The 18,113-nt window shown below is 39.4% G+C and overlaps 1 protein-coding gene across 9 annotated transcripts in view; it reads left to right on the forward strand.

The window, feature by feature from the left end:
* NFX1 (nuclear transcription factor, X-box binding 1) overlaps positions 1 to 18,113 on the forward strand; it is a 72,874-nt gene that overhangs the window by 22,628 nt on the left and 32,133 nt on the right. For all 9 annotated transcript variants that reach the window (XR_013443726.1, XR_013443725.1, XM_078061373.1 and 6 more), the window contains exons 5-10: positions 792 to 897; positions 2,649 to 2,720; positions 4,663 to 4,802; positions 11,678 to 11,777; positions 11,861 to 12,078; positions 16,716 to 16,813. Coding sequence is in view for 7 of the 9 variants with exons in the window: in XM_078061373.1 (XP_077917499.1) it covers positions 792 to 897; positions 2,649 to 2,720; positions 4,663 to 4,802; positions 11,678 to 11,777; positions 11,861 to 12,078; positions 16,716 to 16,813 (734 nt within the window). In the remaining 2 variants the exon portion in view is untranslated. The remainder of the gene's footprint in view (positions 1 to 791; positions 898 to 2,648; positions 2,721 to 4,662; positions 4,803 to 11,677; positions 11,778 to 11,860; positions 12,079 to 16,715; positions 16,814 to 18,113) is intronic.

Consider the following 18,113-nt stretch of genomic DNA (forward strand, 5'->3'; position numbering starts at 1 on the left):
TAGATTTGGGGGGAAAAAAGGAAAAAGAAAGAAAATGTAGATTTGGGAATCACAGGCCTTTAGGTACAACGAACCTCTCAACATGAATAAGGTTTCTGAAAGAAACAAGATAGAAAAGCAGAGCCCAAACACTGGGGACAGGCCATCACTTAGGGTGTAAATTGCCCAAGTAAAGATGAGTTCCTCAAGGGCATGGAGGAGTCCCGTGCCTCAGTTTTACAGTTCCTGCCTCTGTGCTAAGTTCATGGAAGATAGTCACTAAAGATTTGCAGAGATACCCTAATTATAAAATTATAGCCTTCTTCTGCCTACTTCATAAGCTTTAGATTTGGCAAGTTCCTACTGTACAGGGGATTTATGTCCTTTCCATCTCTTACTGCTCCCCCATCTCCCACCCCATTGTTCTTTTCCCTTATTTCTTCTTTCTGATCCTTATGGCAGATATTCCCATATCTGTTCAAGGGTCCATTTACAAAAGATTTACCTTGTAGGGTTTTTTTTTTTTTTTTAGATTAAATATGTCGGTTAGTCAAAGTGGCATTTTCATAAGTAAAAATGACTTATTTCTCTTTTCCAGATAATCCAGAATTTAGGATTTATCATACTCAGTGAAGCTTTTGATGAGTAGCATTACAGTCATCTTTTTATTTTAGGATGTGGGATAATGTGTTTGTCAAACTAATGAAAACCACACTGAAGTTCATGCTGTCTAGCTATATTATACTGTTTCATTAAAGTATAAGATGTGGTTGAAGTTTATACCATTGACTCTCTGATCTGATATGTTTTAGGCAAGGTAAAGAATCCTGAATGGAGCAGAAATGAAATTCCACATAGTTGTGGTGAGGTTTGTAGAAAGAAACAGCCTGGCCAGGACTGCCCACATTCCTGTAACCTGTAAGTTGGAACACTAGACCCCTGGAGATTCCTGGTAGACACACTTTGCTCATGGCTCTGAGTACATATATCTGGTGGTTAGCATGTAACAGGATGGGGTGAAGGGCAATATGATTTCTTTTTTTTTTTTTTTTTTTAAAGATTTTAAATATGATTTCAATTTACTGAACACTTACCCTGTGCCAGGCACTCTGCAAGAGTTAACTCATTGAATCCTTACAACAGCCCAGAGATGTATAGATATTTATCATCTCCATTTTACTGATGAGGCTCCGAAAGGCCAAGTATCTTGCCCAAAGTCATAGTGCTAGGACATGGTGGAGATGGGGTTTCCACGATACTATACTGCTAGCTTCTAAGAAATATCCCCCAGTGATATCCAGGTCCAAAAGAGTGACTAGGACAGACTTCTGTCTGTGAAAAGGCAATTGTGTAGGGTCCTGTTGCACATGTTTTTAGGATGCGAATCCCTCTGTCCAGTAAGTAGCCAGCTTTACAAAGTGTCTAGTCAACTTCTAAATAAGAGGAATACCCAATACTAACAGTTGATTAGTTACAGATAACAAATTTCTACAGCTTTGACTTCAGACAAATGTTTAATTCCTGGGGTCAAGTCACTTAACGGTTGTGTGACCTTGGGCAAGTTACTTCTCTAAGCCTCACTTTCTGCATCTGTAAAATAATAACGAACATCAATATTTATCTCATAGAGTTCTGTGAATATTAAATTAATGCATCTAAGAGGCTTGGTACAGAGTCTGGCATATGGTAAATGGTCAAGTAATGGTAACTTGTTTTTATTACCCAAATCTAAAAGTAAAACAGACTTCAAAGTGTTATCTTGGTGCTTGTGCTGCATGGAGCAGGGGCAAATGTTGGGCCAGAGGCCTTGTGGGTCAGGATGTGGGTTGCTGCTGGGGAATTGCCCATGGTAGGAGAGCTGCCCAGACAGGGATACAGAGCCTGGCCTGCTGCCTGCTGGGCATTCAGCCCCTAACCTTCTTTTACTGCTTCTATAGGTCCTTCCTCAGACCCAGGGACTCATCTGTTTTTTTTTTTTTTAAAGATTTTATTTATTTATTTGAGAGAGAATGAGAGAGAGAGAGCACATGAGAGGGGGGAGGGTCAGAGGGAGAAGCAGACTCCCTGCCGAGCAGGGAGCCCAATGCGGGACTCGATCCCGGGACTCCAGGATCATGACCTGAGCCGAAGGCAGTCGCTTAACCAACTGAGCCACCCAGGCGCCCGACTCATCTGTTTTTAAACTGTTCCTTCCCTCAGTAGGCATTTTAAGTAAATTTAATAATAAATTAACCTTCTGCATGAACTATCTTTCTGAAGTCTTTAGCAGAAATGGCCCCCTGTCATGACTACCAGAAAACATCAAAAGTGATGCAGATTAGGTGGTCAGCATCACATCTGAAGGAAAGGAGGCCCTAAAACATCTCACTAAGTGGGCTAAGACCATATTTGGAAACGTTATCTTTGACTGTCAGAACCAAAGAAAAACAGTATTTTGACTTGGGCTTTACTTTTCTGGTTAAGTATTATAAGATGATAATGCCATAAATTCTGTATGAAAACATTATTGGTATTTTTGTTTAAATAGTTTAATCAACATTAGGCAAATACTAAAACATTTCATAGTAGGTTTATTTGTTGGCACATTCACAATAAAACCCAGTAGGGGCAACTTTGTTCAGGTTTGGATACATGAGTATCATTTATTCATCTAAGCCTTTCTCTTTTAGTCTCTGCCATCCTGGACCTTGCCCACCCTGCCCTGCCTTCATGACTAAAACATGTGAATGTGGACGGACCAGGTAAAGTTAGAACTGCTCTCTAAAGACTTCCGTGTCCACTTTGATGATTTATGTGTGAATTTCTTTTTTTTTTTTTTTTTTTTAAAGATTTTGTTTATTTATTTATTTGACAGAGAGAGAGATAGTGAGAGCAGGAACACAAGCAGGGGGAGTGGGAGAGGGAGAAGCAGGCTTCCTGTCAAGCAGGGAGCCCGATGTGGGACTCGATCCCAGGACCCTGGGATCATGACCTGAGCCGAAGGCAGACGCTTAACGACTGAGCCACCCAGGCGCCCTATGTGTGAATTTCTAAAGTAAGAATTAGTGAGTAGATAGAAATAAGTGGTAGGCATAAATAGTTATTTTTTTTTTTTTTTAAGATTTTATTTATTCACTTGAGAGAGAAAGCACAAACGGGGAGAGGCAGAGGGAGAGGGAGAAGCAGACTCTCCACTGAGCTGGGAGCCTGAATGGGGCTCGATCCCAGGACCTGGAGATCGTGACCCGAGCTGAAGGCAGACGCCCAACCATCTGAGCCACCCAGGTGCCCCTAAATAGTACTTTTTTGTAAATAGTAGTTTACTCTGCTGCCCTGATCCTGTTTTGCAGTCTTATAAGTGATTAAGAAGTTATTTGCATGGTGAGATTATCCATTTCAGTTGAATGCCAAGATGACAGGGACTTTTTTCTTAACCTGTCTGTGGGTGAAAGAATCAGGATTAAACCCAGGCCTGTTAAGGTTCAGGAGACAGGGACCATTTACCTATACCTAGCATTATATCTGGCATCTAGGAGGTTTTCAATGAATATTGTTAAATGAAAAAATAAGTGACCCTAGAGCCCACCCTCTTTTCATCATAATACAAGTTCTCCGTCATTAGGGCAAGGATCACTGTTAGTTACGAAATGTTTCTGAGGCTCAGTAAGACCCAAATGATTTTTGAACCGTAGGACAAAATGGGATTGAGCCAGTTTTCAGTGAATCACATTTGTCTGAACTTACAAGGACAGTGGTGTGGCCTGAGAGTCACATGTAAGGGCTCTCTGGGTCAGAAAGACCAGGTCAGATCTGGGCTCTGCCACTAATTAGTTGTTGACCTGGGCAAGTTGCTTGGTCACACTGAGCCTCATTTTTCTTATCATAAAATAGAAATAATAGTGTTCACCTCCAGGGGTTGCTGTTAGCCATGAGCCTGAGCACTGGAAACTGTCTGTATATGTAACAGTGACTTTTTAAAACAAAATATGTAGTTGAGATTAAAGTAGGGGATAGAATAAAACTCTTCTTGCAGGAGAGTAGACTCCAAGCTCTAAACCATTACCAGAAAGAGACCTGAAGATAGTTGTCTAAAAGCACTAACTTCATATCCTTCTCTAGGCAATAAGTCAGCAAAATTAGGATGCTTATTGGAACAAAGCCAGAATGATTTTCCCATCCTGAATCAAAGTGACATACAGTATGTTCTTAAGTATTATAACTACATAAAATGCCGGAGTACCAGATCCCATGAGAATGCCATTGTACTTCCATTCTTAGTATATACATTATAACTAACCCTCCCTGCCCCGGCCCCCACCCCCCAAACTTTCCTGCCTCCATCTGTAAGATACTGTGGGAGCTCCCAGCTCTGTCCCCTCCTGCATGCTACTTCATGGGAACTCAGTGAAGAAATCTACAGAGAGGAACTTCATTTCTTCACTGGTCAGAATATAGGGGAGAGAGAGCAGGATGGGAAATAAGGAAAGCAAAGCAGGGGAAAAAAGAAAAAGTGGAGAGGAGGAGAGTAATTAAGGAAATAAAGATTGGAGGAGGTAAACAGAAAAGTGACGGAAATGGGGTCAAGAGAAAGGTTTCATAGTTTTGGGGGGTAAAGCTTGGGCTTCATTGTTAGTTTAGCTATCCAACAGGAACTTACTGTCCAGCATCAGACTAATGCTGTGTATACATCTGTTTTCTTTCCAGGCACACAGTTCGCTGTGGTCAGGCCGTCTCAGTCCACTGTTCCAATCCATGTGAGAATCTTTTGAACTGTGGTCAGCACCACTGTGCTGAGCTATGCCATGGGGGTCAATGCCAGCCTTGTCGGATCATATTGAACCAGGGTAAGTGGTGGGCGCACCAGTCAGCAATACCTGTGTATTTTCTGGAACCTTACTTATAGTTGTCTTGATGACATGGATTGGTCTTAAGCCTATAGTTACAAGGTCTCTAGTAGCTCTGTACCTTGGGTAGAGAGAAGTGGAGATACATTAATGCTTAGATGGTTTCAGTGTTTAGTTTTAGTGTTTAGTTTCTGTGTTTAGTTTCATAATACCAGTATAGGTCATTGTCCTACTATAGAATTTGGACAGTAGATTTTAAAATGCTGTTTAAAAGTGTTTGGGAAATTTTTTTAAAAAGTAACTTCTTGAAAAGGATGTAGGAGGGGTGCCTGGGTAGCTCAGTTGGTTTAGTGTTCGACTCTTGAGCTCAGCTCAGGTCTTGATCTCAGGGTTGTGAGTTCAAGCCCCACGTCGGGCTCCACACTGGGCATGGAGCCTACTTTATTTTATTTATTTATTTTTTTTAAAGATTTTATTTATTTATTTGACAGAGAGAGACACAGCAAGAGAGGGAACACAGCAGGGGGAGTGGGAGAGGGAGAAGCAGGCTTCCCGCGAAGCAGGGAGCCCAATGTGGGGCTCGATCCCAGGACCCCGGGATCATGACCTGAGCTGAAGGCAGACGCTTAACAACTGAGCCACCCAGGCGCCCTTTGGGGCCTACTTAAAAAAAAAAAAAAAAGGGATCTGAAAAGGCCAAAAAAATCTTGAGAAAGAATGAAGTTGAAAGACTTAAACTATCTAATTTCAAGACTTATAAAGTTACAATAATCATGACAGTGCAGTTATTGGTGTTAAAGGTAGACTAGTAGATAAATGGAAGATAATAAAGTCCAGAAATAGACCCACATATGTACACTCAGTTGATTTTCAACCACAATGTTAAGTTAATTCAGTGGGAAAAGGCGAGTCTTTTTACAGATGTTGCTAGAACAACTGGATGTATGTATACGAAGAAACAAACCTCAACCTCTGTCTTACTCTTTACACAAAAATTAATTCTACGTGGATCACGGACTTAAATGTAAAACCCAGAAACATAAAGCTTCCAGAATAAACTATAAAAGAATATTTTCACAACTTTGGGGTTAGGTAAAGATTTCTTGGACAGAGCAACAAAAATACTAACCATAAAAAAAATTTGGTTACATTGAACTTTAATCAAAATTAAAAATTTCTGTTCATCAAAAGATACCATTAAGAAAATGAATAGATCAATTGCAGATTGTATCCAGAATATTTGAAGTATTCCTACAAAACAACAAAAAAAAGAGGCACAACCTAAACAATGAGCAAAAGACTTGAACAGATGCTTCACAAAAGAAAACATAGGGGCGCCTGGGTGGCTCAGTCGGTTAAGTGTCTGCCTTTGGCTCAGGTCATGATCTTGGGGTCCTGAGTTCGAGCCCTGCGTTGGGCTCCCTTCTCAGCAGGGAGTCTGCTTCTCCCTCTCTCTGTACCCCTCCCCCAGCTCGTGCTCTCTGTCTCTCTTTCAAATAAATAAAATCTTTAAAAAAACAAAAAAGAAAACATATAAATAGCCAACAGACATGTGAAAGGTGCTGTAAAGGAAATGTAATTAAATTAGGAAATGTAAATTAAAACTGTAATAAGAGTAATATAGTATAACCACTTTAGAAAACAGTCTGGTAGTTTCTTAAAAGGTTAAATGTAGAATTTTACCATATGACCCAGCAATTCCACTCCTAGGCATATATCCAAAAGAGATGGAAATATATGTCTGCACAAAACTTGTAAGTGCATGTGCATAGCAGTACTATTCATCATAGTCAAAATGTGGAAACAATTCAAATGTCTTATCACCTGGGGTGCCTGAGTGGCTCAGTCGGTTAAGTGTCTGCCTTTGGCTCAGGTCATGATCCCACATTTGGTTCCCTGCTCAGCGGGGAGTCTGCTTCTCCCTCTCCTCCCTGCTCATGCTCTCTCTTGCTATCTCTGTCACTCTCTCTCAAATAAATAAATAAAATCTTTAAAACAAAACAAAACAAAAACAAATGTCTGTCACCTGATGAATGGATAAACAAATGTAACCATACAGCAGATTATTATTCAGCCATGAAAAGGAATGTAATATTGATACATGCTGTGAAGTGGATGAACCTCCAAAACATTATGCTAAGTGAAAGAAGCCAGCCACAAGGAAACACATACTGTGTGATTCTTCTGTTTTTACAATAGCCCCTGATCTGCAGGGATCTTGGGCTATCATGTATTGGTGCCCTGTAGAGTTTTGTTTCATTAGATTTTACCTTGGTGTGATGCTATGGATCTATGTTCACACTTAAAATACGTAACAGCCCTATGAAATGTTTTATGTTGTATACTGTGAGGATTTCGTGTAAGGAACTGTGCTGTGTGTTACTCAACTGTTCTCTTCGTGGGTCCTCTTGGGGGAAATTCCTGTCTGGCCTTATTTCCAAGAGAAGTTGTTTTTCCTCAGAGACGATTGATCTTTTTATCTTAGGAACCCTGGGTAACAGACCTAATGTTTGTCTTTATAGTGTACTTTTTTAAGCTATGATTTATTCTATATCTCTGCCATTGTTCTACTTTTCACATCTTTAAATTTATGTTCCTTTGTTATATTTCATAGATCCTTACATGCTACCTCAAATCCATTTGAGATAAGGCAGGAGTTAAGTATACACTGGCAGTTTGGTCTTAGCAGTATAGACTGTGGTGTGGGAGGGTCCCTTTGTGGACCATATTTAGCTCTGATTCATATTGTGCTTTTTCTGAGCTAACTCACCCAGGTCTTTTTTGTACAAATTTGTATGGATCCCAGTCTCTGCCTTTCTGTTTTTGTGTAGCTGATTTTTCAAACCCAGATGAAAACTTTTTGTCTGTCTGCAGTAAATATCTAGGAGACTCTTATGGTCGTGAGTATAGCTTATTTATCCTCTTCATTTGTAATTCTTCTAGGATCCCTCTCTAGGATCTAGAGATTTAATAAGCATTCCTCCCAGGGGTTCATTCATGTGTTGACAAAAATGCTGAATAGGCTAAAGCTGGCAGCAGACCTTCCAGACTGCCTTTGGTTCCCTAATAATCTTCAGCCAGCAATGACCACCCAACTCTTCTGTCACCAGCTCATATTGCTGTGTCTCTTGTGCCTACGCATATATAACAGGGCTATTTAATGTTGTACTCAGGTTATTTCCTGATTGATCAGGGGCTCCATTTTGTTTTTATTGTCATAATTTTCTGACCCTTGATTCTTTTTTTTTATTGAACTGAATTAACATAGAATGTTTTATTAATTTCAGGTGTACAGCATATTGATTTGACAACGCTATCTCAGTGCTCACCACAATAAGTGTAGTCACTGTCACCATATATTGTTATTATAGTATTATTGACTCTATTCTCTATGCTGTCCTTTTCATCTCCATGACTTATAACTGGAAGTTTGTACCTTTTAATCCCCTTTGCCTGGTTTATCCATCCCCCTACCCACTTCCCCTGTGGCAACCACAAGTTTGTTCTCTGTATTTAAGAGTCTATTTGGTGTTTTGCTTGCTTGTTGATTCATGTGTTTTGTTCTTTAGATTCCACATAAAAGTGAAATTATATGGTATTTGTCTTCCTTTGTCAGACATACTTCATTTAGCACAATACCCTCTAGGTCCATCCATGTAGCTACAAATGGCAAAGTCTCATTCTTTTTTTTCTTTTTTTTTTAAGATTTAATTTATTTGAGAGAGAAAAAGTGAGAGAGACAGAGAGCATGAGAGGGGGGAGGGTCAGAGGGAGAAGCAGACTCCCTGCTGAGCAGGGAGCCCGACGCAGGACTCGATCCCAGGACTCCAGGCTCATGACCTGAGCCGAAGGCTGTCACCCAACCTCTGAGCCGCCCAGGCACCCCGCAAAGTCTCATTCTTTTTATGGCTGAGTAATATTCCAGTGTGTGTGTGTGTGTGTGTGTGTGTGTGTGTGTGTGTGTGTGTGTGTACACATACATACCACATCTTCTTTATCCATTCATCTATTTGGACTCTTGGGTTGTTTCCATATCTTGGCTATTGTAAATAATGCTGCAACAAGCATAGGGTGCATGTATCTTTTGAATTAGTGTTTTTGTTTTCTTTGGGTAAATACCTAGTTTTGGAATTGCTGGATCATGGTATTTCTGTTTTTAATTTTTTGAGGACCTCCATACAGTTTTCCACAGTAGTTACACCAATTTATATTTCCACCAGCAGTGTACAAGGGTTCCTTTTTCTCCACATTCTCACCAACACTTGTTAGTCCTTATCTTATTTTATTTTATTTTATTTTATTTTATTTTATTTTATTTATTTGAGAGAGAGAGAAAGCCAGAGAGAAAGCATGAGCGGGGAGGAGAGGGAGAAGCAGGGTCCCTGTGAGCAGGGAGCCCAACATGGGCCTCAGTCCCAGGATCATAACCTGAGCTGAAGGCAGATGCCCAACAGACTGAGCCACCCAGGCGCCCCATCCTTATCTTTTTGATACTAGGCATTCTGACTGGTGTGAGGTGATATTGTGGTTTTGATTTATGTTTCTTTGATGATTAGTGATGTTGAGCATCTGTCAGCAATGTGTATGTCTTCTTTGGAAAAGTGTATATTTGGGTCCTCTGCCCATTTTTAACTGGATTATTTGTGTTTTTGGTGTTGAGTTACATAAAAAAATTTTTTTTTAAGATTTTTTATTGAGTTGATAGAGACACAGCACGAGAGGGAACACAAGTAGGGGGGAGTGGGAGAGGGATAAGCAGGCTTCCCATATTTTGGTTATTAACCCCTCGTTAGACATCTCATTTTCAGATATCTTCTCCTATTCGTTAGGTTGCCTTTTTGTTTTATTGATGGTTTCCTTTGCTGTGTAAAAGCTTTTTATTTTGTTGTAGTCCCAATGGTTTATTTTTGCTTTTATTTCCCTTGCCTGAGGAGACCTATCCATAAATATGTTGCTAAGGGCGGTGTCCAAGAGATTACTGCCTATGTTTACTTTTAGGAGTTTAGTGGTTTCAGGTCTCATTTATGTCTTTAATTCATTCTGAGGATATTTTTGTGTATGGTGTAAGAAAATGGTCTAGTTTCATGCTTTAGCATGTAGCTGTTAAATTTTTCTAGCACCATTTACTGAAAAGACTCTCTTCCCCATTGTATATTCTTGCCTCCTTTGTCATAGATTAATTGACCATATAGGTGTGGGTTTATTTCTGACCCTCGATTCTTTTGTTCACAGCTGTCTGCTCACATCTCCAAAAATAAAAAAAAAGCACCTGTGTTCTGAGCAGAAACTTAGCAAAGAGAAGCCTCCTTGCAGGAATTCCCAGTTACTAGGGTTAATTTACCAATTCATTGATTCCATAAATATTGGTTGTATTTCCTACATCTGTATTCATCCAATAAATCTTTATTGAATAAATGAATCAGTTTTAGAACAGGGGATGAAACTGCAAATGTACTTACTGGAAGATGGAATGTAGATTTTAAAAATCAAAAGTCTTGGTTAGGGCTTTTATTGATTTGAGGCTTTCCCCCTTCTCGTGTCTCATTGAAAGTTTTTGGTCTGTTCGTTTCATTTATAAACATTATTTCTAATGTTTGAAGTTAGAAGTATTCTATTTTATTTTTTACTAAATACGTGATTTTAAGATTTGATGTTTTTATAATGTTGCATTTATTTTGATGTTGATTTTCTGTGCAAGTCGATATCTAAATTGTACTGAGAAAGAAGGAAAGCATCATTAGGTCTGCAAGATTTCAATTTAGTTTCTACTCTTTTGGTCTCCATTTATTATGTAGGGCCAAGTATATTTGCACAGATTGATTTTAACAGGATAAATTTTTATTATAAATTGAAAATGTGAAGTGACACTTTTTTTTTTTTAAGATTTTATTTATTTATTTGAGATAGAGAGAGAGTGAGAGCTGGTTGGGAGAGGGAGAAGCAGACTCCCCGCTGAGCAAGGAGCCCAATGCGGGGCTCAATCCCAGGATTCTGGGACCAGGACCTGAGCCAAAGGCAGACGCTTGACCAACTAAGCCACTCAGGCGCCCCATGAAGTAACACTTACAAAAATTATATTAATTGATGAAAATTAATTCTTATCAGACTTTGTTACATATTAATACATCAGAAACATAACTCCTTAAATATAACACATATTTATTGCTAACCTCAAGAAATAAAGGAACTCATTATTTCTTGAACTCACAGGAAGATCTGTAGATGTTGGACCAGGTTCTTTATCTAGCAAATAAAAGTCTTGAGTTGTTTGAACTTTCTACTCAGTGTGAATACTCAAACATGATTACTTCAAATTCAGTAGTAGTAGAATACAAATTATTAAGGATTTTATATTGCGCTGATTTTTTTTATTCCTTTTTAGCAATAGAAAGTTTTTGTGAGCATTTTATGTGAACCCCAGTATATAAAGTACTAAATCTATGCTGCTTGGGTTGGAGTGAAGATGGCAGGGATTCAGTCATCAGCTCCTCCACGACTGTCACCAGCTTAGCTTCCATCTTCTGTAACCTCTCCAGAGACCCCAGGGAGCCTCAGGGTGAATGGTTCTCAGCCATGGCCTTAGGGGCCAGGTAGTAGTCTCTTAATTTAGAGGGTTGCTTCACTTTAATGCTGTTTTGGGGACCGGCTGCAGAGGCACCATGGGATACCAACAGTCTTACAAGGCCTTTTTTACTTCCTCTGATAAAGCCTTTTAGGTGGGTCTTAGAGCTGCTATATGAGCCACATTTATTTCTGCATCAGGTCTGATCAACACTAATGAGTAGCATTTTGTGCTAGGTTCTTATAGACTGTTTGGAATATTTTAAGAGCCCATACAGTTTACTCACCTTTGTTTTTGAAATTGTGTCCTCAAGTATGCTACTGTGGCAGCACTTCCCGAGATGTGTTATGTGGAACAGATGTAGGAAAGTCTGATGGATTTGGCGACTTTGGCTGTTTAAAGATATGTGGCAAGTAAGGTTTTATGTTTTTCTCAGTTAGAATAAAGCCATATTTTATGCAACAATTATGTAATAGTCTGTTGTTTTTCTTAACAGGGACTTGAAATGTGGGAATCATACATGTTCTCAAGTGTGCCACCCTCAGCCCTGCCAGCCATGCCCACGGCTTCCCCAGCTGGTGCGCTGTTGCCCTTGTGGCCAAACTCCTCTCAGCCAGTTGCTAGAACTTGGAAGTAGTGGTCGGAAAACATGCATGGATCCTGTCCCTTCATGTGGAAAAGTGTGCGGCAAGCCTCTGCCATGTGGTTCCTTAGGTAACCAGTAGGCATAAAGTTGTCTTTAAACATATGAATGGAAATTTTTGGCAACAGTGACTATATAAGCAGAATAGTGTTCAATTTCAGTTATAATATCAGAAGCTTTTGAAAATACTAATGATCAGATTTGTGTGGGCACTTTTTCTTTCCTCCTCAAAATATACTTGTGAAAACTCAAATATGCCCAAGTGATCTCTCCTGCTTTAGGTATTTTATTACCAACTTAGGACAGTTGTGAGATACTGTCCCATGCAGGGCTGGTGCCGGGGAGTGGGGGAGGTTACAATTTCTCTTAGTAGCCTGCAGTAGTATGAAAACCATATATCCTTTTACCAATCCAGGGTAAAGGCATTTTCATATAATGGGAACATGTTAAATAACTGTGGGTGAGATGTTTAAGAACTAAAATGCTAAGTATAATAAAACTTTAGCCATTTGGAGTACTCAGGAAATACTTTCTCTATAGATAAGTTTCCCATCTAGTTGAGGGAAAAGACCTCCTGAGCATCATTTTGGAAGGACAGTTTTCTAAAATTTACATTTGCTTTCTTTAAACAGAGGTTACTGAAGATAATTTCTTTTCTCTTTATTGACCCAGAGTCATCATTTTCCTGAACCTCAGTTATTGTATTATGCTGGGTACAGTGATGTCCTTAGGGCCTGCTAAGGTTTCTCAGGCAATTTCCCTACACCAATATGCAGTTTGAATTGTTTTATCTACTTGGTAAAGGTTTTGAGTGTTTATTTTCCTGTCATTGCTTTTAGTATGTCTGTGTGCCTACCATTAGTGACTCTCCCTTTTTCCTGACTTGTGGCTTCTGATTACTTGGATATAGAAACCAGAAAAAGTTTGTTAGAATTAGCTTTAAAGTAATAGTTTGAGTTCTGAAATGTTCTGAGGCAGTCCTTGGGGAATATACCTGTATAGTTTTGCAGTGACTTGGCACCTTCTCTCCTGGCTGAGTGTTCAAAGGCTATGTATTTAGAAAAATGGACATGGGCAACTGAGTCTATATAAGAGAGGTGTTCCTATAACTAATTGGCAAAGCTAAAATCTTTAGGTTTGGTTTCCATGTTTATCGAAAAGAGAGATTTCATATTTTTTCCAGATACCAGCAGAAACCGGTAGGTACACTCTACCTAATTATTTTTTACAGTGTGACTTTAAAATTCTGTATAGAGGAGAAATGCTCTTTTCTCATGTTTTAATACATATTTTTAGTGCATTAGGAAAGTCAGTTGTCTGTTGGTTCTCTTTGCCTACTGTAAAAATGTATCTTCAGATAAGCTCTGTAAAGTGGAGATCAAATGACTTCAAAATCAAGAAGGATGGTAAAGGTCTTCCCTTTTCAGAAAGCTCATGGGTCAGTTTTGTAATAATTTCATATACGATGACCAGAAATCCCACTGTGGGGCTAAGATACGTTGGCAATGAGAGAAGGAGGAAATGTGAAATGGGTAGTGCGTGGGGACTTGAGCAAGAGAAGGATAGTAATTGTCTTTATAAACAGACCCAGGGTGTGGGACAAGACCAGATGAAGGGGTTTGAGGGTAACCACTTGTTACCTCAACAAGTTTTTAATCATGGAAAATTTGTAAGGAATTAGGCTGAGTTGGATTGAGAAACTCAAAGACAAGCCCATGGCTAGTGAAAACAATGGCTGTCAAGTTTATTCAGACCTGACTTATCTGTAGAAAGCTTGCTGAGGTTTTTTAGTAGCTCACTCAATAGGAATTTCCATCCTAGACAGATCGCTTTAGTACAAGACACTAGGGAGAGTTCTGCTTTCAGGATGGGAACATGAGCTACATGGACCCACTCCCCAGCAAAACAGGCAAAGCTAGGGAAAATTATTACAAAGCAATCATTTAAAGTTTCTGGAAATGTTCCTGTGGGCATACATCAAATGAAGAAGTATTTTTTATTAAAGAAAATCTAAAATTCAGTAAGAACAGCAAGTCTGTGTTGTCATTTAAGTCACAGTCCACTCCCTTCCTTCCACCCCGAGCTCAGCTTAACAAAAGCTATATTCAGGATAGGTGTGCCAGGAAGATGAGGCTGCCTCTACCTCTAAGCTCCCAGTCAAGGGTTACCATATCTCACTGGGAGGAGCAGACTGCCAGCATTTTTTATCCCCTCTAACTCCAAGTTGAAGAGGCTAAATTTCTGGTAAGCACAGCTGAGAGGTTGGGGGCTGTCTTCCATACAGGCCCACCTATAAGTCAGAGTTTTTACCCCATTCACAACAGGCTAGACTATTGCGGCCCCAGTCATCTTCACCCCAGCTCACTTTTAGAGCAGATGTTCCACACTGGGATAAACAAGCCAAGAAAACCAGAGGCTACTGTCCCACTCAGCACCAAGAGTAACTGAGACTTTTCCTGGCGGGGGAAGGTAGTCCATAAGAAAAGAGAGCTACAAAGTATTCCCCCAAAGGAACTGACTTTAATTTGTAACGCTGGAGAAGTTCAGACCTAAATAAAGGTCCTTTAGAAAATAATACCTCTTCTTAATTAAGGGCAATAAGCTAAACTGTAAGCCAGCTAGTTCAGCAGAAAGAACCAGGGAAAGAGATAGCTAAGAGGAGCCCTTCTGAGGTCAGAACAAACTTCACAGACTTTACTCAAAGACTACCCCTACCCACATTTCACTGGATCAGACTGCTGAGCAATTTATGCCCAGCAGAGAGAAAGTAGAATCAAGAAAAGTGAACGGCACCTCTAAACAAATGCGGGGCACTTTTAAGCACACAAGCATATATGTAATGGGAATACCACAATAGTAGAAAGCAGAAAAATATTTGAATAGCTGAAAACCTTTCAAGTTTATTGAAAACCATTAATCTATGTATCCAAGAAGCTCAACTTACCCAATAGGATGAATTCAAAGAGATCCACACCTAGACATAATTAAAAAGCTGAAAACCAAGGACAAAGAGAAAATCTTGAAAGCAGCAAGAGAAATTTGACTCCTCACATACAAGGGAACCCCTATAAGATTAACAGCAGACTTCTCATCAGAAACAATGGAGAACAGTACATCACAACAAGAAGACACTGGAATGAACTATTCAAAATGCTGGGGGGGAACAAACTGCCAACCAAGAAGCTTCTGTCCAGCAGATCTATCTTTCAAAAATGAAAATAAAAACAGAGAATTCATTGCTAGTAGATCTACTTCACAATAAATACTAAAGGAAGTTCTTCAGATAAAAGCAAGTAAACCAAGATATAAATTCAAATCCATATGAAAAATCAAAGAGTAATGGTATTTACATAATTTTAAATGAGTGTAAATGTATATTCTTTTTGCAACTGACTTAAAAAACAGTTGTATAAGATAATATGTAATTATAGTATTAGGCTTATAATATGTGGAAATATATCTGACAATAAGAGCACAAAGGGGGTGGGTGGGATCAAAGTTGTACTGGAGTAAGGAAGTGATATACCAAATGGTAACTCAGATCTGCAGGAACAAATGAAGAAAACCAGAAATGGTAAATAAGATGATAAACACAACAACAAACTTTGAATGTGTGCTTGCTGTCCTATTCTCAGCTTTAATAAAAATTATATGAAGTAATTAATGTATTATGGGGTTTATAACATGTAGACATAATATGTGTAACAATAACAGCATAAAAGAGAAGAGAGAGCTACTACATAGGATTAAGGCTTCTCTATCTCGCTGGAATTAGGTTAGTATAAATCTGAAGTAGATTCTGATAAGATGTGTATGGTAAGCCCTAGAACAACCATTAAGAAAATACCCCCCCCTAAAAATAGTGAAAAATAACCATTAAAGGAAAAAAATGTTAAATTAGAAAATACTCACTTAATGCCAAAGAAAGCAGTAAAGAGGATTAGATTAACAAAAAAGAAATGAGGGATACAGAGAAGTAAAAGATAAATGGCAGATATGATCCAACTGTATCAATAATAATGTGAATGGATTAAACTATTAAAAAGCAGAGGCTATCCAATCAAATTATTTTATAAAGCATACATCCAACTATGCGGTATCTTTAGAAAATATACTTTAGAGTTAAAAATAAAATTAGGCTGAAAATAAAAGAATGGAAAAAAATACATTTAAACAGTAGCCATAAGAGACTGTGGCTGATCCCCGAGGGGTTCTTGAAAAAGGATTCGTCCTAAATCTTGTTTAGCAGAATGAATGACAGACCTCTTATCACCAGATAGTTGAAGAGCTGGAGTCTGAGGTTATGGATCATGGTTTCTGATTGTTTATGATCCCCAGATTTTCAGAGTCAAGAGTACTTTAGTAAAGTCATCCATGGCTATAATTTTAAGGATATCCAAGTCTAACCTTGAGACTTGACGCCTGAAGAAAGAAGTCAGAAGATCTGATTTTTGACTTAGGCAAAGCATTATGCACTCCACAGGATATTCCAGTGACTAATTCTGGGCCCTTTCTTTGCCAGAAAAGGCCCAGCCTGCTAGATTAAGAGAGGATAGAGGAAGAGGCATTGACTGCATCCTTCTTCCCTCAACTCTGAGTCTGGAGTTGCAGGGCATAGAAGTAGAAGACCAGTGTGGCTAGTGAACTTGGGAGTCTGAAAATGCATACTTGCAGTGTTCATTCCTAGCTCTTTTCATTTTTATTAAAGATTTCATTCATACCTGCGAAAAGCTCTGCCATGAAGGAGACTGTGGACCATGCTCTCGTACATCAGTTATTTCCTGCAGATGCTCTTTCAGAACAAAGGTAAATCGTAAACAATGTTAGAGTTGTTATCACCCGTACCTTTTAAATTAGTGATTATGGGATGGGAGGAATCAAAATAACATAATAATGTTTTATTCCTCTCATAGTATGTATGATTCATTCAGTCCAGCCAGTGTATGCTGACAGCAACCAGAGGCCAGTTGTAGGGTAGGTATTGGGGGTGGGGGGAAGTATCACTCCAGGCTCAGAGACCAGTAATTGGGCTAAGGCAAGTATACAGATAGCTCTACCGAATACAGTGTGATAATGCTAGATGCTACTATAGGACGAAATCACTATTGCAAGGAGTTAGCTAACTAAGAAGTTGGAGAGAACACAGTCCACAAGATCACCTTCATTTCTGACACCCACTGCGAGAGTTTAGACAACTGCTGAATTAGAATAGTCCACAAGACCACCCTAACTTCTGATGCCAACTGCAAGTCCAGTGTCCCCAAGACCACCCTCAGGGTTTGATAATTCACTAAAAGAACTCAGCAGAACTCACTGAAAGCTGTTGTAATCGTGGTTACAGCAGGGGAAGGATACAGATTAATATCACCCAAAGGAAGAAACACACAGGGCAGAGTCCAAGAAATACCAAATATGAAGCTTCTAATTGTCCTCTCCCTATGGAGTTGGAACAGTGTTACTTTCTCAACATCAGTTGGTGATAATATGCATGGGGTATTGCCAACCAGGAAGGGTCACCCGAGCCTGGGTATTCAGTTTTTACTGAGGCTCTATTGTGTACACATGGTTGACCGCCCATGTAGCTGATCTCAATCTCCAGTGTCACCAGAGGTCTCCGGTTACCATGTGACCCAAAGCCCCACACTGAAGTACATCATTGGTCTTCGTGGTGTAGCCAGTCCCCACTTTAAGACTTTTCAGTATGGCCAGCCTGTACCCTAAATTATGTTACACTGTGTGAAGACCCAAGGCCTCAGGCAAATAGTGACACTCCTATCAAGCATGATATTCCAAAGGCTTAGAGATAACCTCCCAGAAGCCAATGGCAAAGGCCAGACCGCCCTTTCAGAAAGGTTAATTCTTAACTGTACAACTGTTTTGTCAATTTCTTCTTTCTGCCTGGGGTAGTTTTGATTGGACTTTTTGTTAGAAAAAGGACATCTTACCATTTTTACCATTCCTATGCTTGTAACCAAAGGCAGGAGCCTTGCTGTGGAAGTCTTTGGGTAATCCAACTTGGAGAACATACCAAGTATTGATCTGTCCTCTTTGACCCACTTTCAGTGCACATTCACTGCTACCAAGCCCAAGGTCTGGGTAGCTGATG

Source organism: Halichoerus grypus, chromosome 14 (genome assembly GCF_964656455.1).
Source record: "Halichoerus grypus chromosome 14, mHalGry1.hap1.1, whole genome shotgun sequence".
Classification (NCBI taxonomy): domain Eukaryota; kingdom Metazoa; phylum Chordata; class Mammalia; order Carnivora; family Phocidae; genus Halichoerus; species Halichoerus grypus.